Source organism: Littorina saxatilis, linkage group LG4 (genome assembly GCF_037325665.1).
Source record: "Littorina saxatilis isolate snail1 linkage group LG4, US_GU_Lsax_2.0, whole genome shotgun sequence".
In the NCBI taxonomy this organism is placed as follows: Eukaryota; Metazoa; Mollusca; class Gastropoda; order Littorinimorpha; family Littorinidae; genus Littorina; species Littorina saxatilis.
Window position 1 is genome coordinate 17,419,467 of NC_090248.1, and position 22,113 is coordinate 17,441,579.

At 43.7% G+C, this 22,113-nt stretch overlaps 1 protein-coding gene across 6 annotated transcripts in view; it reads right to left on the reverse strand.

Moving 5' to 3' along the window:
- Positions 1-6,529: 6,529 nt before the first annotated feature.
- The window catches only part of LOC138964114 (solute carrier family 22 member 13-like), a 48,603-nt gene continuing 33,019 nt past the window's right edge, over positions 6,530-22,113 (reverse strand). For all 6 annotated transcript variants that reach the window (XM_070335996.1, XM_070335997.1, XM_070335995.1 and 3 more), the window contains 3 exons: positions 14,720-14,840; positions 12,029-12,101; positions 6,530-8,845 (listed from right to left, as the gene is read on the reverse strand). In XM_070335996.1, the coding sequence (XP_070192097.1) occupies positions 8,561-8,845; positions 12,029-12,101; positions 14,720-14,840 (479 nt within the window). In that variant the 3' untranslated portion in view covers positions 6,530-8,560. The remainder of the gene's footprint in view (positions 8,846-12,028; positions 12,102-14,719; positions 14,841-22,113) is intronic.

Below are 22,113 nucleotides of genomic sequence, written 5' to 3' on the forward strand. Positions count from 1 at the left end.
TGCTCTACGATATAACAAAAACCTCACGTTACATCCAAATTAGCGATGGCGTCAACATGCTGTGTTATTGGTTTCAGTAATGGGAGTAACCGACTTAAACAAGAGGCGAAGCCTTCAAGGCTCACGTAAGAAATCGACAAACAGTAACACAAACTCAATCACTTCGTCACACATACACACACACACACACAGTAAGCGGCATAGGTGACACTGTGCAAGAAAGCGAGACACTAGATCTAGATCTGAATGGCCGATTTCGATATAAAACTAGTCTCGGCCCGCTCGGCAAAATAACAATGACCGAGACTTTCAGTAATTCCTTCGCGTGACGTCTAACCCTCTTACGTCATAATGTGACGTCTTCAAATGTTGTGACGTCTTCAAATGTTAAAGTTTCTACCACAGACATACATACATACATACGCACGCACGCACGCACAGACAGACAAAAGTTAGCATCGCATAGGCTACACTTACGTGAGCCAAAAAATGGTGGTCAGAAGATTGCAAAATTCGTTAGTGCCTCGACGGTCGTTTGTGTGTGGTTGTGAACCACCATTCAGGTGGGCATTTGTTATCGCCTGTGTGTCGTGTTTTGACAAACTTTTAGTACGACTGATGTGAGCCGAATTTATTGGGGAAAGTTCAATGAATGCAAAAAGGTATGCCAAATAGTAGTGTGTCATGTTTCCTTTGCGTTGGGTTGTGGTGAAATACACAGCGGTTATCTGTTTGCGAGTTGCCTGGAACACGGTTTTTTAATAACATCTCTCGATCTTCACATATTTTGTCATGTGAATAAGAACAGGACAAGTTCGTCAAACATATTTCTTATTTTATCTGCATTGAATGAATTTACAACGTCCTTCTTGTTAATTGTTTATTCATAAAGACTACTTGTACTGAAGAAAATGTTTCCCCCTTTCAACGGGTGGAGTAGTGCGCCGGAGTAGTGTCCCTTGCGTAGAAACGTGGGCGAATAACACGATCTGCGCATGCGGTGAAATCAACCGGAAAAGGAAAAAGACATAAACATGCCGAAAAACGATATGCGCATCACCCGGAAAAGGAAATAAGTCGAATCTGCTCGCGATAAAAGAAGTGCGCATGTGCGAGATCTAAAATGGCCGCGGAACTGTTAACTGGTGTGTAGAACAAGGCTGTCTCATCAGTCGTCTGCTACAGATATGTCGTCTGCTGCAGGATCTGTCGTTTGCTATACATGTAGTATCTTCGGCTCAAGTTGACCACCATGGAAATTGCCATTTTCAAAGTTGGTGATACTGTTAGAATAAAAGGTGGCGAAGAAGGTCGGATCTTGGACATACAGAGACCACTAGGCTACATGCGTTGCTGCATAAAAACAACTCGACAGTGGTGCGCCGTTTTTCCCCAGACAGATGGAAATGGACTAAGACAACGACAGACATCAAAGTTAGGCTCACCTAAATCAGTAAGTGACGATTGTAGAAGTAGGTAATACAAATTTGAACACTGAAGCACAAAGGCTCGAATAAGCACAAACACAGCAATCATCTTCATCGCTTGTAAAATCACACACGCGGTCTTTCGAATCCTGAACTCAGGTCAAAAAATAGTTACTTCCCTTCGGGTATCATTCTCTCCCGTCGCTAGCTGTGAAGCGAAGATTATCAGAATGCGGTCTTTTGCAGTTTTGACGCCGGAATGCCAGCTCGGGTAACCGACTGAAACCACAGGCGGAAGGTATCGTCCACTGGACTACTACTATCACAGAAAGACTACAAGGTGACTCACCTTCGAGTCTTCTGTTTTCTTGGATTCGCTTCCTGGGGAAAAATATTGTTCAAGACGGTTTGCCTCTTCCTACAGTCTGTGTAAGGTCAAATAAATACAGTTGAATGATTGTTTGAACTATTATGTGCCTTTAGTTTTCATCTTCCGTCCGCTGCAGGTTGTTTTTAACCATCATTTGGACGAATCTTCGTTTGCGAGCCGCTAATCCACTTCAGTGGGGACAAATCATGTATGCCGCACCGAATATGCATACCAGCGCTCATTGGTCTAAAACATATGTAAATATTGCGCAGCAAAGGGAAGCTACCCACGGGAAAATAATCATTGAATATCCTGGGCCAGAATGCATGAACTAGAAGTAAGAAACACTGGAAGTAGAGGCCTCTTTTCGAAGTGGGAACTCCCGAAGTCAACTTTCTAACTGTTCACAATGCATGAACTGACTTGAACGCCAAAGTAGTGACAGCGAGAGTATTAAGGTCAAGGTCGGGGAAATTGGGGGAATCCCTACTAATACGCATGCGCACGTTTCTATCAACATTTCAGTCAACGAAAATGGCAAGGCACGTGTGCCGCTCAAAAAGAAAGTAGACACAGTGGGGCGTTCTGCGCCTTTTTCAGATGGTGAAATTGCTGTACTCTTGACAGAAGTGTTTTACGAAAGAACGGTTATTCTGTCCAAATTTCAGAACAGTCTAACTGTTAAACATAAAGACGCTGTCTGGTCCAAAATTGCCAAAGAAGTGTCGCTCTCTCTCTCTCTCTCTTACGACACACGCACACACAGACAAACGTACACTCATGCACATACTGACACTATGACACTGACGGCACACATAAACACACACACACACCACACACTGCACACACACACACACACGCGCGCGCGCACACATATACACACACACACGCACCCACACACACACGCACACAGTCACAAACAAATAACCACACACTCACTCTCTCTCACTTTCTCTCATTCTCTCTCAATCTACACTCATACACACACTGAAACTATGATGACACAAGTGACACGTCACACACACACACACACACACACACACACACACACACACACACACACACACACACACACACACACACACACACACACACACACACACACACATACTCACCGTAGTGACACACATATACACACGCGCGTACAGTTGAAAGTCAAGACATGATATGATTTTTTCAAAGCATAGGAAGGTTTCTTTTGCAAATGAATAAAATTAACACAGAGGCAAAACCCGGTTTTTGCAGCCGAAATGCAATTGCGGAGGCTTAAAAAGGAAAAGATTAATAAAAAATATATAGCTCCCGGCGGAACTTGAACCCGGAGCAAATGAACGAGAGTCCGGAACCGTTACCACTGCACTATGTTACTCGTGTAGAATAGAGGCATGATGAAAAAAGGCATTCTGAGTTATTCAGTCGTGCTGGTTTGAAAGCTCGCCACCTTCGCCGAATGACTCGAGCACGTTTTTTTCGGTCAGTAACTGATCGAACTGTCGCTTTTGAGTCACTCTGTTTTAAGCATTTCACCTAAATTAAACAAGAATGTCACAGTCCGTGTCTATGGTGCAAGGTAGGAGACCGTCTCATTGTAGCCAAGTTACGACAGTTGCTCGATTGACGCATTTCACGTCTTCGATATTGTGTCTGAGATAATTTCCCAATGAGCTGCCTTTAAAAACGGAATGTCCTGCAATTGTAGTATGCGCTGGAGGTTTCTTTTGGATGGGTAAGGACCCTTGAGATGCGATATCGTCGTATAATTATGTCAAGCGAGAGGCCCTTGACATTGGAAGTGGGAACTTCGAAAGCAAAGTTGCCAGCTACTCGGTATGCACGAGCTAAATTGAACGCCGAAGTAGTGGCTTCGAGAGTTCTGAGGTCAAGGTCGAGAAAATTGGGGGAATCCCAATTAGTGCGCATGCGTTTGTAAACGGTAGGCTTGGTGACCAGAAGAAACAAATCTCATCGCGAGTTCGTGTAATGGGCAAACGTTGATCGCGCTGTAGCTTTTACTATAATTGTTGTTTTTAAATGGTTGAACGAAAGCTGTGATAATTGTCCTTAAATAGAATGGGGACAATAAAAAAAGGTTGTTTATGTGGTAGCGAAGTCGGTTAACTTAAAACTCTTTTTGTAGTGTTTTTTTTAATGATTGTGTATCGGTAAAACTGCTGGACAAAAATAGTTTGGTCAGAGCGAATGTTTGTGTTACTGGTAAATTTAAAAAGGCAGAACTCCATTTTTTGGGAATCAAGATATAAGGTGTAGTGAAAAGAAGATAAGTTCAGCGAATTTCATATTATTTGAGAAAATGTGTGTCCGAATTTTTAAAACAGAAAAATTGTTGTACTTAGGTGTTTGTAAATTACGTTTGTCCTCGTTAATTGTGAAGAGGATGTATGTTTATATAAAGTTCAAAGTCAAAATTGGATTTTTGTAGCCTACGTGCGTGTGTGCATGTGTATTAGACATAATACATAGACATAGAACACTTTATTATCTCAATTACGATAAACTCGGGTGTGGTGAATCACAATAAACAGCATAAAACGTAAGAACATGAATAAAATATCAAGGCGCAAATATAGTCAGCTCATCATAGTGTGGGGAGTGGGTACACACACACACACACACACACACCGTCGAACACACACATAACGTCGAACACACACACACACACACACCGTCGAACACACACACACCGTCGAACACACACATAACATCGAAAACACACACACACACACACACACACAAACACACACACACACACACGGCACGCGCGAACACGCAAACAAACGTATGAAGGAACAGACGCACAATTATACCCGCACGCACGCACACACAGGCAGACAGGCACTCGCACAAATACATACACACACACACACACACACACACACACACACACACACAGATAAAGCATTGACAAAAAAAATAGCAGAAACTTACACTTCAACACTCGAACACACACACACACACACGCATACGCACACAAACACACGCACGCACGCACACAAACACACACACACAACGACGCCCATTTTCATAGAAACACAGTAACCCCCTCGTATAAGCGGGAATGAAAGAGTGGTGGCCAATGACCCAGAACAAACAAAAGTCAAAGCTGGCAACTCAGGTTTGTATTCAGGGAAATTTGCACGAAATGCATGCAGAAGATACGACTTTTCCCTCTATTTTCTCTCTTTGGGAGCGTCAGCTCGGTTTGACATGAAAAACTGAAGAAAAGCCCTGCCTTTTTGCACTGAGAAACTGTGGAAGTAGCGTGTTTACTACTGGGTCTGGCTGTAGTACATTTACCCTCATTTACTTCCTCGTTAGCTTTCAAAGTAAACTCTTTTTTCGTCCCATGCATGCGAAAGTGAGGATGTACTTCCGATGTCACTCAAAACTTTAGAAGTAGTCGCAAAATACCCTGAGTTACTTCCTCGCTTTGCTTCGAGGTAAACCCTTTTTCCGGCCCATGCATACGAAAGTGAGGCAAGTACTTCCGATGTCACTCAAAACTTCGGGAGTTGTCGCGAACTTCCCCCATAAGCATACGGGCCCTGTTATTAACCAATGAGCGCTGGTATGCATATTCGGTGCGGCATACATGATTTGTCCCCAAGTGGATTAGCGGCTCGCAAACGAAGATTCGTCCAAATGATGGTTAAAAACAACCTGCAGCGGACGGAAGCTGAAAACTAAAGGCACATTATAGTTCAAACAATCATTCAACTGTGTTTATTTGACCTTACACAGACTGTAGGAAGAGGCAAACCGTCTTGAACAATATTTTTTCCCCAGGAAGCGACTCCAAGAACACAGAAGACTCGAAGGTGAGTGACATACCTTGTAGTCTTTCTGTGATAGTAGTAGTCCAGTGGACGATACCTTCCGCCTGTGCTGAAACCGGCCGGTAACTGCACAGTATCAAATGCATTCTGATTCAACGGCACAATCCTGGAAACAAAAAGACAAAAGGGGACTCGTTTCGCACATGAATATCATGACACGATTTTCGGTGGCAGAAGGTTTGATGAGCAGTAAACAGGCACTCGCAGAGTTTGTGTCAAAAAGTTCGTTTTTTTAATGAAAACGTCGGAGTAATGGGATAAAAAGCTTACACACCTCGTCCTGAATATCGTGCATATTTTCCCTCGGATCGATTTACAGGTATTACCTCGCCAGAGGCTCGGTAATACCTGAAAATCGACCCTAGGGAAAATATGCACGCTATTCAGAACTCGGAGTGTGTAACCTATTTTACTTAACCGAGACAGGTGTGTTGTCGTTCGGCGTCATCGCTCGTACTGACACAAGTAGCGTTTGCGGGGAGAACGAGCGCCAGTGGCATGAAGAAGAAAACTCCTGGACACCCGAACGAATGGTTTTGACACGCCTTGTGGAGGCGAAGCCCCTCGGGGCATGTTTTGGGTGGTGCCATGGGGAACACGCATGTCAGTGATAGGAATTATTCGTCTTGCACCTGGGTCTTCCAGGTCTGTGACCTAATAAAAAATAAAAACAGCTGTTGCGTGTTAGCCCATACATTTTATGTGTGTGTGTGTGTGTGTGTGTGTGTGTGTGTGTGTGTGTGCGCGCGCGCGTGGCCGGGTGTGTGAGTGTGTTTGTGCGCGGGTGCACTGATGTGCGCGGGTGCGTGTGCGCGCGCGCGCATGTGTGTGTGTGTGTGTGTGCACTCACCAGAAAAAAGGTAACAAAATCGCAGACGTTTTATATTCATTAAATATAATTCAAAAAACATAAATGGATTTTGCTTTGAACAATGACTTGTATGTTCGTAATTAAAACGGCACCAAGTGGAAAACATCAACATTTTATTCCCTGTTTTATATACAAAAGGAACAAAATGGTGTGTGCGTGTGTGTCGCTGCCAACACCAAACAACAACAGCAACAAACAAAAACAAAAAAACAAAAACATGAATAATCACATCGCAGAAGCACGACACACTTGAGACAGCCCACACAAAAGTAGATCTTGCACGAGCTGACCACACAGTTATGCCTATTCAAATGCGCGCAGCAAAATGTGCGTGTTGTATCTTCTTTTTTCTCTGGCGGTACCGACAATATCGTTATTGAAACAATCCGGGTGCGCTAATAGAGCAAATCTCGAAAATAATTATTGCTATGCGCTTCGTTCAATAATGAATTTTCTCGATTTGCTCTATAAATCCCTTAGTGTACTGGGATTTTTGTTTGTTTGTTTGCTTAACGCCCAGCCGACCACGAAGGGCCATATCAGGGCGGTGCTGCTTTGACATATAACGTGCGCCACACACAAGACAGAAGTCGCAGCACAGGCTTCATGTCTCACCCAGTCACATTATTCTGACACCGGACCAACCAGTCCTAGCACTAACCCCATAATGCCAGGCGGAGCAGTCACTAGATTGCCAATTTTAAAGTCTTAGGTATGACCCGGCCGGGGTTCGAACCCACGACCTCCTGATCACGGGCCAGCCGTGCCGGTTGCACTGGGATGTCTCAATAACTTAAATTAAGAGTTGTGCGTAACCATAATCAAACGCATTTGGGGTGAAAGGAGACTGGTTCCGCATAACTTATCGCGTCAATAGACAAGAAGGGCAAAGCCCATACGACTCACATGCTTGACCTTGACCTTTACATGACCTTGACCTTCAGGGTCAAGGTCAAATAACTAAACCTAGCAATGACATCATACACTAAGAACTGCTTTACACATTTTTCCTACCAAAATACATGTGACCTTGACCCAAGGTCAAGGTCATCCAAGGTCATGCAACACAAAGCTGTAGACATAGGAAGTACAATGGGGCTTATTGGCTCTTTCTACCATGAGATATGGTCACTTTTAGTGGTTCACTACCTTATTTTGGTCACATTTCATAAGGGTCAAAGTGACCTTGACCTTGATCATATGTGACCAAATGTGTCTCATGATGAAAGCATAACATGTGCCCCACATAATTTTTAAGTTTGAAACAGTTATCTTCCATAGTTCAGGGTCAAGGTCACTTCAAAATATGTATACAATCCAACTTTGAAGAGCTCCTGTGACCCTGACCTTGAAGCAAGGTAAACCAAACTGGTATCAAAAGATGGGGCTTACTTTGCCCTATATATCATATATAGGTGAGGTATTCAATCTCAAAAACTTCAGAGAAAATGAGAAAAATGTGAAAAATAGCTGTTTTTTAGACAACATTTATGGCCCCTGCGACCTTGACCTTGACGCAAGGTCAAGATGCTATGTATGTTTTTTGGGGCCTTGTCATCATACACCATCTTGCCAAATTTGGTACTGATAGACTGAATAGTGTCCAAGAAATATCCAACGTTAAAGTTTTCCGGACGGACGGACGTCCGGACGGACGGACGGACGACTCGGGTGAGTACATAGACTCACTTTTGCTTCGCATGTGAGTCAAAAAAGGAATTGAGAAAAGTTATGTGCAACATAATATACTTTAATGTGAAAAATAAACCGCAACAGGTCCGATGTAGTTTATTCTATTTCAGTCTGATTATCATAACGGAAGATATACTGGGTAAGTTTGTATGGAAAATGTGTCTCATGGTAATGCGATCTCAGACAAATCGTCTTATAGACAACAGACGTGGCCTTTTAATGTCTTAAATGATGATTATGAACAATAAGGTAAATACACTGAACCATTGCTGAAATGAATCTGTTTAAAATAGAAGTAAACACAAAATCCAAGTGTCATAACAGGGAAGATGGTATGTCAACGATGCTACAGTCGCACAGACACAATCCCGTTGACCTCCAGCCCTTCGGCCTTCACCTTGTCCCCCGTCACCGTCCATACTGGCCCCGCCTTGTCACCTCCAATCACGTCGCCGTTACTCCCCCAGTCCGCTTTTTTCTCGTCCTCCACTTCGTCAGTATTGACCTTAACCGAGATGGAATCCTGCAGAGCTTGACCTTTGGTCTCCCTAAGCAACAGGCAGGCTGCTCCACTGGCTGCCATCAGTGATCCCACCACGATGTAGCCACGTACCACTTCTTCTGTCGTGTCCTGAAAAAAATGCATCTTGAAGGCTTTAGCTGTTTCATATCCGGGCGTAACACGCAAAACGTATTCAATTATCAAAACAGGACTAACACGTAGGGGAAAGGGCCCCGAATATTGACCGCTTTTTGTTTCATGCTGATTACAAAAGCTGTTTTCTCGCGAAGAAGTTTCATTTTCAGCTAAGTGGTTCTCTTTTCAGTTAGTCCTAATTGGGGCGAATTAGCTTTGTTTTTGTGTGTGTGTTTTTTGTTGTTGTTTTAAAAAAAAAAAAAATCTGATATTTTACAATATATACCGAGCAACAAAAGAAACGCGAATTTTCTCCAGAAAAACGTTTAATCACAATTTAAAAATGTCATTTCTCATAAACGTAACATCGAAACGAATCAAAATTACAGTGGTATGTTCTTCGCACACTGTTCGTCTTTCGCTGCCACGGGCAAAGGAAGTCTCTGTGTGACCCCCATGGACGTTGATGACCAGGGCCGGACCAAGTTCGTATGAGGGGGGGGGGGGGGTGGGGGTTCCAACTGAAGGCAGGGGCCGCCGAGGCCCCGGTGGGGTGCAGGGGCAACGCCCCGCTGGGAGATCTGGGGGGCAAAGCCTCCCCGAAGCCGAGAAAATTTTGCATTTGTGAGGTCATTTTTTGGTCTTTCCTTGCAACTGGGAATCAAAATTACACATTTTCAACAGTAACAAAAGTGGGAAAGGTATAGGGGCGAGCACTCAATGATCTCACAGTGTGCAGTACAGTCCCTTTCCGAAACATCGGTTCCCCGATAGCGCAGATGATATCTTGTTGCAATCGGTTCTCTGATACTATTAATACTAGTGATAGTGTAGCGTGTGACTTGACTTGTGGCCTATGATGATGGACTTATGACGGGGAGGGCAGGCCGTTGTCGACTTGATGTTGTTCATAATTTGAAATAGTTTTAGAAGACCAAATAAACTAAGGGAGTTGGGGGAAGAGCTTAAAAAGTCCACATATTTTTTTTTCTTTTCTCTGAGAGGTACATCGGGGGGGGGGGGGGGGGGTGTTCCGGAACCAGCACTCACTGCTCCAACCACCTCTGAATTTCGTTCCGTTGCCAGACTTGTTGATTTTACAGACGCTCCAGGGGGGGGGGGGGGGGAAGTCGGGTCGCTGCGGTAGGCTACCCTCGGAAGATGACACTGCACTTCTGCTGAGTCACTTCGGCGGTGTTCAGTAGTGGGTCTGTCCCGAGCTAACGGACGCAGCCCACTACCTACTATGCCCCTTACTAACGACATTGACTTTTAAGTCGCGGAGCCAGACTGAGTGAGCGTCCCCTCCAGAGAGCAAACCGCCACTACGTCCCTCCGTCGACCCCCAAAACGTCACACGTTGAAGACTGACAGCAGAACTACTATTCAGGGAAGGATCGAACAGGAACACTGAGACCAAGGTCACCATGAGAGCTCCGGGCATGAAGGGCCACAAGAGCAAGGACAATTTATATTTTGGATGACTAATGAGGTGTGGATGATTAATATAATGATGATGCTTTGGATTTCCAATTTGGTTTGAGACTACGTGACAGGGCAGCACTCTACGCTTACTGTCATAATATATCCTGGCATCAACCAGGCCCGAGAACTGCCGCACCTGCGGTGTTGGTCAGGTATACAAAACCTGAGCACCCTCAAAGTCGTATTCGTTAAGTGAATGACACTCGGCTGTGTGATCCCAGCCTTCCCATAGGAACCATAGCACTTCCACTCTGGGTAGGAGCCGACTGTAGCCCGAAAAACCCACATGACCCTGATGGGATTCGAACCCACGACCTCCCGGCCCGCAGCCCGATGCACTAACCACTGCGCTACGGGGGCCGGTGAGCTTAATTTCTGGCATAAATTTGAAGTTACAGTTTTTATGTGAGCCAATCCAGACTGCTGTGGTTTTGTCATAAATCCTTTTCAGACCAGATATTACGGCACATTTCTTTAAAACTTGTATACATGCACAACAGGATTGTTATGAACCATCTAAGAACAGGGAGGTATCATCTGAAAACTGAAATATTAATACTTCATCATCCGCCACTTTTATACCTTTTATCTCTTTACTCTGGCGAATCATAATAGACAAGAATTCGGTACATATTAAATATAAATAAGGGAACAGTGGGTCGCCTTGTCTGGTACCTCTTTGTACATCAAACCAACTTGAATATTTACCATTCACAAGTACACATGACCTGATATTATTATAAAAAGTAAAAATCCATCTTTTAATATCATCCCCAAAGTTGAATTTACACAAGCATGTATCAATGAAAGACCAAGAGACGCTGTCGAAAGCTTTTGCAAAACCAATGCACATTAAGAGGCCACGTACTTATTCACATAAAAGAGAGTATCATATAACAACCGGATGTTTTGGCCAATATACCTTCCTTTCAGAAAGCCTGTCTGGTCCTCATGGATCAAATTTGGTAAAACAGACTTCAACCGTTCGGCAATGCAAGATGAATGGGTCGCCAGTTTTTCAAAAGGCTTTTATCTTTTCCTTCCTTCGGTATACAGGTAATAACTCACTGTCTCTGAGTAACAGACATCTCTCCCTTTTCAAAACTACAATTCACAGATCTTATAAGAAAAGTACAGACATCTTTGAAAAAGAGCTTAAAAAACTCAGCTGTATACCGTACTCGTCTGAACCAGGGCTTTTATCGTTATTTCTTGCATGGTAATTTTTCTTCTAAGCCATCTCTTTCTTCATTCGAAAGTACAGGGTTTTCCAAATTTTCATCTATTGCTCCATTTACCAAATAGTCATCTCTTGTGGCATACAATTTGTCATTAAAAACACTTAACCTCATTACATATAAGATCACTATCATGTATAACATCCCCGTTATCAGTCTGTACAAAACACATAGCTTTCTGTACACACTTTGTTTTTTTAAAGTTATAAAAATATTTAGTAGTCTTTTCGCCATCACCAATCCATCTTGCACGTGATCTCACAATCATGCCATCAACTCTCTTCTGCCTCATATCACACAGTTCTCGCTTCTTCTCTTCTAACAACTGTACATTACTCTCGTTCATGACACTAACAGACACCTTGTGCACAACAGTCACAAACGGACATCACGTTTAGGTGGTCGTTAGAAACAGGTTCGACTGTATTGCTTATTGGTGTAATTGTGTACTCACCATGTTGAGCAGCACAGGAGCCAAGGCTCCGCCCACCCTGCTCACCGTGTTGGACGCCCCGTAGCCCAGGTTTCTGTACAACAGTCAGCAGCAGTCAGTCACCTTGTGCACAACAGTCACCAACAGTCAGTCATCTTGTGCAAAACAGTCAGCAACAGTCAGTCACCTTGTGCACAACAGTCAGCAGTAGTCACCTTGTGCACAACAGTCAGCAGTAGTCACCTTGTGCACAACAGTCAGCAGTAGTCACCTTGTGCACAACAGTCAGCAGTAGTCACCTTGTGCACAACAGTCAGCAGTAGTCACCTTGTGCACAACAGTCAGCAGCAGTCACCTTGTGCACAACAGTCAGCAGCAAGCACCTTGTGCACAACAGTCAGCAGCAGTCACCTTGTGCACAACATGCAGTCAGCAGTAGTCACCGTGTGCACAACAGTCAGCAGCAAGCACCTTGTGCACAACAGTCAGCAGCAGTCAGTCAGCATTACTTTATTGTCCCATTGCTTGGAAATTCGGGTCGCTTTCTCCCAGTGGAAAGCTAGCAGCAACAGAATCGCGCTACCCCAAAGTCAAGGGATCTATTAGATTTTTTTCCCATTACTGTATTGTCCGATCGCTGGGAAATTCGGGTCGCTTTCTCCCAGTGGAAAGCTAGCAGCAACATAGTCGCGCTACCCCAAAGTCAAGGGATCTATTAGATTTTTTGTTTTCATTACTTTATTGTCCCATCGCTGGGAAATTCGGGTCGCTTCCTCCCAGTGGAAAGCTAGCAGCAACATAGTCGCGCTACCCCAAAGTCAAGGGATCTATTAGATTTTTTGGATTTGTTTTGTTCATTACTTTATTGTCCCATCGCTGAGAAATTCGGGTTTGTTTTCTTTGTTATGCTAAAAATCGTAATATTCTACCTATCCGGCCCAAACCACCCCCCATCACCCAGCATAGAGGCTCTAAACAACAACTATTAATAATAATAAAAGGCATGTATTACTTTGTGGAATGCGATATTTTTACATTTTTACATTTTTACAAATCGCGGTTTTAGGTTCGACGTAATTTGTAAAATGTTTTTACATTTTTACAAATCACGGGTTAACATGTGTATATATAGCTATTCTGATGAACACGTGGGGGAATTCGGGGGCTGTGATTGGATGGTCTCTTCCGATCATCAAAGCATAATGCGGCGGAAGTCGGCCATTTTACTCAATATCCAAAAGCATATTACAAGTCGATAACAAAGACGCATGGTTCCGGTTTCTTCCACGTGTATAAAGTACACGCATACCTCGCCAGGTTTGTTTCTGTGACTAGTCGACAGACGATGCCATTTTCTTTGTGTGTGTTTTTGTTGTTGCTTACTGTACATGACATACATTACGTGTAAAATCCAGTTCTTTAACAGGCAACAAACCTTGCAAATTTCCAGAAGCTGCAATCTGAAGCGACCTATCTCTGATTCTAGCAGACGATCTCTCCAACGTTTAGCACAAAATCAGCAAACTCTCCTGTCACATAGAACGTCCATTGTATAGTGCAATGTTGAAATGAAGTTACCGGTCTGAAACATTCAGTCGTTTCTTCTGAGACAATCCTTGTTCTCTTATCTTCTACAGATTTACCGCAGTCTTCACCACGCGAATTCCCAACAGAAGTCAGACTTTCGAACATACAATATACGTAGGCAAGCATGATACGTCATGACGTCATATGATTCCTAGCATATTGACGTAATGCTAAACATCCGGTTATCTCGAGTTTTCTCCGTAATACATGTCCGTGGGTTTTTCAATGTTCGGTTATTTCCGTGGCTTCATGCGGAAAGGGAACCGTCGTCTGCAATCAGCGACATGGACCATTCTGGTACTTGTTGCTGACAAAAACATGATTTTAACACAGAATTTAATGTCAGAATAGCTATATAAACACTATTGTGTTTTCATCGTAGCAATAGGGTCCGATATTTAGACTCGTCTAAATATCGGGCCCTATTGCTACGCTGAAAACACAATAGCTGGTACTATTTGATATATTGTAATGTGCCTTTCCGATATGGCTGGAAATAGCGTGATTACGTGACGTTTTCGTAGGCTAAAATTAGATCAATTTCTCAATTCGCATGAACACATTTCCTGGAGCATCCGCTCGATTTCAGCTAAAAAAGACACAATGCCGAGCAGAGGCTCCACAATCACATTCAAATAATGAAAACAATTGACCGTGACATTTATGCACAGATCTGAAAAACGTACTTGAAAAATGGCATCAGAAGAGGTATAAGTGATTGTAGTCTAAAAATTATGCATGTTGAGGGATATGTAAGCACTGTTTTAAAGTGTTTATCATCGCCATATCCGGAAATAGATATAAGCGTAGCTTCAGGAAGTTGAACATGAGAACATTCTAATGAAATCATTTGCATTAGGATGTAACCGTGTGCCCGCCTGTACCAAACATCTACTTTCTGCTTTCCGTGTGCAGTGGGAATGTGTGACAGAGTCGATCGAGTAACTGACTCCTGGGATATCAACACAGAAAGAAATCCCACCTTCCGCTGGAAGCAGCCAGACTTTTTTCGGGATGGGTGGATTTGTTGAGTCCAAGGGTGACTTATCTTTGGTCGTGTAACAAATTGTTGACACGGGAAGGACTGTTTGACTGAAGGGCACTACATGTAGAAGCATGGCTGACCTGATGACGGTGGGGTAGAGCTCCGAGGTGAAGGTGAGTACGCCTAGCCAGGCTGCCCCCACCGCCAGCTTGCTGACCATGGCCAGCACCGTGGTCGCCACGCCCTTGGAACCCGCCGACACTGCACACACACACACACACGTTACACTAAATGCTCCACTGTCACGGTTCTCCACTGTCACGGCTAGGCAACCGGCCCAGCTCAACACAGATTTTCTATTCCTATATTTCGTATGTGTCAGATCTGTGACACGAGAAGTCAATCCCTATAGCAGTGCTTACGCTAAGGGTTTGTCTTCAAAGGGAAAATCCTGTTTCGCGCGCCTGTGTAGAACGCGGGCGTGATTCCGATTAGAAACGTCGCGAGGTCACGTGGGTTTTTCTCTTCCTTATGCGGGGACAGCATAACGTCCTTGTCCGATTAAAACCTCGTAACTCGATTTTTTGCGAAATTTACTTTTTTACACCAAAATGATGTACGATTTTTTTCTTTCTATTTTTTGGTTATTGTGGTGAAAGCCTGAGATCGCTGGAAGTCAGTTAAAAATGGGCACAAAAATACCTCGTATATCATTTTGGCAAAACCGCGAACCAAAAGTACACGTAAGTTGCAATTGAGTTACGAGCTTTTTTTCGTTCGCGTGTTTTTCAGTTTTGGCCGATGCAAACCTCGTATGTCGACTTACAAGTTTTCCAACATCTAAACACGGCGGTAAATGAACTGTTTCTGTTAGATAAGAGGTTACGGTAAGATGTTCGTACGCTCCGAGTTTAGGTAAAATTAAATATTAGCGTAATTAATGAAGCTAGAAGTGCCCACATTACGTATTGTGTAGTAAAATAACTACGACATCAATTATTGTTCAAATGATTGTTTTGTTAGTATTTTTCCTTTGCTGAGTACAAAAACATAACTACAAAGAGAGATTAAGTAGTTAAGGTATTCTGACATATTTTTTTTAACTGTGTTCAGTGCTGAACTTCTGATCTTATTTGTTAGCTGAAGATGTACAGGTATGCATATGTCACGTACTGAAGTTGTGTTATGGTGCCTGAATGCAGTCCGTCATGTCTGGCAGTGGGTCCTTCACACCTGAAAGCGGGCGGGGATGTAGCTCAGTCGGTAGCGCGCTGGATTTGTATCCAGTTGGCCGCTGTCAGCGTGAGTTCGTCCCCACGTTCGGCCAGAGATTTATTTCTCAGAGTCAACTTTGTGTGCAGACTCTCCTCGGTGTCCGAACACCCCCGTGTGTACACGCAAGCACAAGACCAAGTATGCACTGAAAAGATCCTGTTATCCATGTCGGAGTTCTGTGGGTTATATACTGTTCAAAAAAAGAAACGCATAGCTTGTAATATTTGGTTAATTTAGTTATATGGCTACAAGGATATCCACCAAACTGCAGAAAATGTTTATCTGGTCGTCGACCTTTCGTCCATTGCCACAAGTGAGCTCTGCACGTGACGCATGCGTTATCAGTGGCTACAATGTCAAAATTGCTCATTTGGCATGACCACTCGTCATGCTTCAGTGTAATCTCGTGAAACTCGGGGAATATTGAGCTCTCACCATGTCTTCCAAAACCCATAAAAGCGGATTGTTCGCCACAAAGAAATCAGACGACAATTCAGCGACGAAAGATGGCCCGATTGAGCAGAGAAGACCGCCAAACTGCATTGGGTCGTTTACAAGCAGGCCAAAGTCAAAGTGCAATCGCCAGGCACTTCCACGTGTCCCAGAGCACCATGAGTAGACTGTGGGTCAGGTTTCAAGCCACTGGCTCCGTTGCTGACTTGCCACGAGCGGGAAGACCAAGGGCGACAACTGCTGCTCACGACCGCTTCATACGGCTCCGCCACCTCCGGAATCGTTTCCTGTCGGCCTCATCTTCTGTCCAGGCTCTCCCCGGGCCACACCGATTATCGGACCAGACCGTGCGGAACCGCCTGCATGAAGCTGGTTTGAGAGCTCGCAGACCTCACAGAGGAGCTGTCCTCACCCGCCGCCATCGCCAGAACCGAGTGCAGTGGGGCAACCAGCACCTTCGCTGGACCGTCCGGAATCACTGGAGACACGTGTGGTTCAGCGACGAGTCCTACTTCCTGCTCCAGCGACATGATGGTCGGAGGAGGGTCTACCGGAGAGTAAACGAACGTTACGCGCCCAACTGTGTGGATGAGGCACCCGTTCATGGTGGTGGAGGCGTCATGGTGTGGGGGGCGATCAATACCGCTGGAAGGAGCACCCTGGTGCACGTCCAAGGGCGCATAACTGCCCAGCGATACGTGGAGGAAATTCTGCGCCCACACGCCCTTCCTCTTCTGGCTGACCAGGATGCCATATTCCAGCAGGACAACGCTCGCCCGCACACAGCACGACTCACCACCCAGTTCCTCACCGACCACCATGTCCAGGTGCTTCCCTGGCCATCCATGTCGCCAGACATGAACCCGATAGAACACCTCTGGGATGAATTGGACAGACGTGTGCGCAGGCGAGAAGAAGCGCCGGCAAATCACCGCGATCTATTGCAGGCACTTCAGGAGGAGTGGGACACCATCCCACAGCAAGATATCCGGCATCTGATCCAGTCCATGCCCAGAAGGTGCCGGGCAGTTGTTGCTGCTCAAGGCAGTCACACCCCCTACTGACTTGACAGCCTCGGCACCCAATCGTATTGATTGACTGATTGATTTGAAGATGCAAATGAACTGTGTGTGCATTCAACTGTGTCCATACCAAATTTCAAACAAATAATCTAAATATTGGATTTTCTGTTAATTTTTTCGAAAAATAAAACAAATTTGGCAAGTAGCAACTATGCGTTTCTTTTTTTGAACAGTATAGAAACACGAAAATACCCAGCATGCTTCCTCCGAAAACGGCGTATGGCTGCCTAAATGGCGGGGTAAAAAACGGTCATACACGTAAAATTCCACTCGTGCAAAAAACACGAGTGTACGAGGGAGTTTCAGCCCACGAACGCAGAAGAAGAAGAAGACACCTGAAAGCCAATTCTCTTCGCTTGAAGATCTTAGGTTGGTGTGCTGTGTGTGCCTGAATAAAAGTTCTATACAATGGGATTTTGAAACGGAACTCATAGATGACATCACTGTTTGTATGGACTCTGATTGTGTTTTGTGGGTGTATTGTGTCCATTATCGTGGTCAGTTTCCTGTGGACTGCATGGACCCAACAACTGTAAAGCATGACGAAAACGTTATCTGCTCGACTTGTTTGCATTAGGAGTCATGTTTGCTCTGTCTGGTGCAAGCTCCGCATGAGCGAGCAGGGGTCAATTGATGGTGCAGCTTTCGCTTGGAAACAAAGTCACTATCTTCCATGAGCAATGGAAGTAGTGAAGCAAACCAAACATTGTGATTCATCAACCCCAAACACTATGAATGCAACGTTTGCTGTGAATCCAAGTACGGAAACATCCCATAGCATGTGCACCAGATGCACATCAGTTCAACACAAAGACGAAGCTTGCAAATAAAAGAAAATTGACAAGAGGGTTGCTAAAGAGAATGGTGATGTCCAAGTTTCACCATGTATTTGCAGGTCCACTTGTTGGCCCTATGTATCTAAGCAAATGACAAATACTTCAAGACCAAGCTGTGCTGCCACTACTTCACATTGTAGGGCCTACAACTTGAGTGACACAGAGGTTGCTTGCTACTTTTGGGATGAGTCAAAAAGAGAAGTCAAAAGCAACAGTTGGCAAAAACACCAAGGCAATCATTCTCTACAATGACGGCTGTGGGTACCAGAGCCACAGTTTCATAGTCTTGGGAAACGCCCATCTTTACTTTGTAGTCAGTCAAGGAAAAGTCGTTTTCCAAAAGTTTCCTGAGAAAGGTCATACCTGGATGAAAGTGGACTCTGTACTTTCGCTATCGCTATCAAAAACAAACTAAGGAGAAGGCCTGCCGAATACGTCGAAGTCATCACCTTTGCAAGAAAAAGACAACCTTACAAAGTTGTCCAGATGGACCACACATTCTTCAAGGACTTTCTTGATCTCAGACACTTCTGGGGATCCACAATTGGTGGATATTCGCAGTCCGAAGTACCTTCCTGACGGTACTTGTCGCTACAAGCTAATCTATTCTGAGGAGTGGCGACCTTTTTTAACAATGTAACCGAGTGCCGAGACACCACAATCACCTTTGGAGGCGAAGTCCAATCGAACAGGATTGAGAATTTTAGAGCTTATTTCTAAGCCCTATAAAAACTGTTATGCATTCGCAAAGGAATCCATGAACATACAGAGAGATAAATTGATGATAAAATCGTTTATTTAACGTCACTCTGTAAAAACATTGGCGACATTTGTCTTAGATTAAAAACACACACAGGCGCGCACACAAACTTTCCCTTTATGTACAGTGGTTCGATCACCACCCTCCCACCCCCCGCACACTCTCGCTCATCTAATTAAAAATGGTAATAAGAGATACTTGGATATAAAATGGTATTATTAAAGGTTCTGATAAAAATATAAAGTAGCTATATGAGAAGCAATGGCGTCAGCTGCAGCAATGTCTCTTCATATCCAGGGACCAAGTGGGTGCGTGTACACAAGTCCAGCGATAAGTTTGGGACCTTGCCACCCAAGGTCTATATTAAAATTTAAAAGATAGCTTAATTTTTCATTTGGGGCATTTGGCAGGATATTTCTATTCGAGTTTATAAACTGAGTCAGGGGTTGAAAGTGGCATGAGTTCAAATCACACTCCAAAGTCAAATGAGCAATGCTGAGGTCGGATTGACAGGTGCATTTAAGCTCCAGAAATTGGTAGTTCCCAGCTTCTGCCCTTAGGCGGTTAATCCTTTTTATTACACGTGGGCATGCATTATAGGTGTTCATCTGTTTTGATGGGGCTTCCCGAATGAGCCAGCCAGAGCTTATAGCCGTGTGCATGTATTTGTTCCTCCATTCTCTCCAGAGAAGAGAGTCTGTAAGGCTACTGATCTCAGAAGCAGACAATGGCAGGTCTACCTCGGAGGCGCCTATGCCTTAGGCAGCTTCTTTAGCGGCTTTGTCTGCTCTCTCGTTGCCAGGCACGTTCACGTGTGCTGGACACCAGACCAGGTTAATCTCGCTTCCTTTTTATATTTAGTCAAGTTTTGACTAAATATTTTAACGTAGAGGGGGGAATCGAGACGAGGGTCGTGGTGTATGTGTGTGTGTGTGTGTGTGTCTGTCTGTCTGTCTGTCTGTCTGTCTGTGTGTGTGTGTGTGTGTGTAGAGCGATTCAGACCAAACTACTGGACCGATCTTTATGAAATTTTACATGAGAGTTCCTGGGATTGATATCCCCGAACGTTTTTTTCATTTTTTGGATAAATGTCTTTGGTGACGTCATATCCGGCTTTTCGTGAAAGTTGAGGCGGCACTGTCACGCTCTCATTTTTCAACCAAATGGGTTGAAATTTTGGTCAAGTAATCTTCGACGAAGCCCGGACTTCGGTATTGCATTTCAGCTTGGTGGCTTAAAAATTAATTAATGACTTTGGTCATTAAAAATCGGAAAATTGTAAAAAAAAATAAAAATTTATAAAACGATCCAAATTTACGTTATCATATTCTCCATCATTTTCTGATTCCAAAAACATATAAATATGTTATATTTGGATTAAAAACAAGCTCTGAAAATTAAATATATAAAAATTATTATCAAAATTAAATTGTCGAAATCAATTTAAAAACACTTTCATCTTATTCCTTGTCGGTTCCTGATTCCAAAAACATATAGATATGATATGTTTGGATTAATAACACGCTCAGAAAGTTAAAACAAAGAGAGGTACAGAAAAACGTGCTATCCTTCTTAGCGCAACTACAACCCCGCTCTTCTTGTCAATTTCACTGCCTTTGCCATGAGCGGTGGACTGACGATGCTACGAGTATACGGTCTTGCTGAAAAATGGCATTGCGTTCAGTTTCATTCTGTGAGTTCGACAGCTACTTGACTAAATGTTGTATTTTCGCCTTACGCGACTTGTTTACATTTAGTCAAGTTTTGACTAAATGTTTTAACATAGAGGGGGAATCGAGACGAGGGTCGTGGTGTGTGTGTGTGTGTGTGTGTGTGTGTGTGTGTGTGTGTGTGTGTGTGTGTGTGTGTGTGTGTGTGTGTGTCTGTCTGTCTGTCTGTGCGTGTGTGTGTGTGTGTGTAGAGCGATTCAGACTAAACTACTGGACCGATCTTGTGAAAAAATGCAGTGCGTTCAGTTTCATTCTATGAGTTCGACTGAGCTTGACTAAATGTTGTATTTTCGCCTTACGCGACTTGTTTATAATTTTATTTGCCAGCTCCTTTATGGCAATGACAAGATCCTGTCTTTTTGATCTTTTGTTAGTTCTTAATGCTTCAATGGTTGCTTTGGAGTCAGAGAATATAGCTATCTTTTGAGGAGGAGTGTTCTTGAGATTGAGATGAACAAGCGACATGCAGATGGCAAGGAGCTCAGCTGAGAAGATCGAGTTTCTGTTGCACAGTTTAAATTTCCCAGTCAGGTCATCGCTGGGGATTACAAAAGCTGCGCCAGCCTTCTTGTCATCCAAAACTGACCCGTCTGTGTAAACATGAACATGGCCTTTGTATACAGTATCAATGTGCTCAAGGGCTTGTATCCTGAGTAATAACTGATCATCCTTTGTAGCTGTACAATATTCTGTGTCAAAATTCATTTCTTTCATTGTCCATGAGGGATCACGAGATATGGGGTTTTGGGCCACATCATTGGGGTCGACACTGATATCGTTAAAGAGTGAAGCATTGAATTGAGCCAGTGAGGTGAAAGTAGTGCCAAAGTGGGCCTTTTTGTTTTAGACATGGTTGTAATGCGGTTGTAGCTCCTCTTTTGTTATATTTAGTCAAGTTTTGACTAAATATTTTAACGTAGAGGGGGGAATCGAGACGAGGGTCGTGGTGTATGTGTGTGTGTCTGTCTGTCTGTCTGTCTGTCTGTGTGTGTGTGTAGAGCGATTCAGACCAAACTACTGGACCGATCTTTATGAAATTTTACATGAGAGTTCCTGGGATTGATATCCCCGAACGTTTTTTTCATTTTTTGGATAAATATCTTTGATGACGTCATATCCGGCTTTTCGTGAAAGTTGAGGCGGCACTGTCACGCCCTCATTTTTCAACCAAATTGGTTGAAATTTTGGTCAAGTAATCTTCGACGAAGCCCGGACTTCGGTATTGCATTTCAGCTTGGTGGCTTAAAAATTAATTAATGACTTTGGTCATTAAAAATCGGAAAATTGTAAAAAAAAAATTTTTTTTATAAAACGATCCAAATTTCCTTTCATCTTATTCTCCATCATTTTCTGATTCCAAAAACATATAAATATGTTATATTTGGATTAAAAACAAGC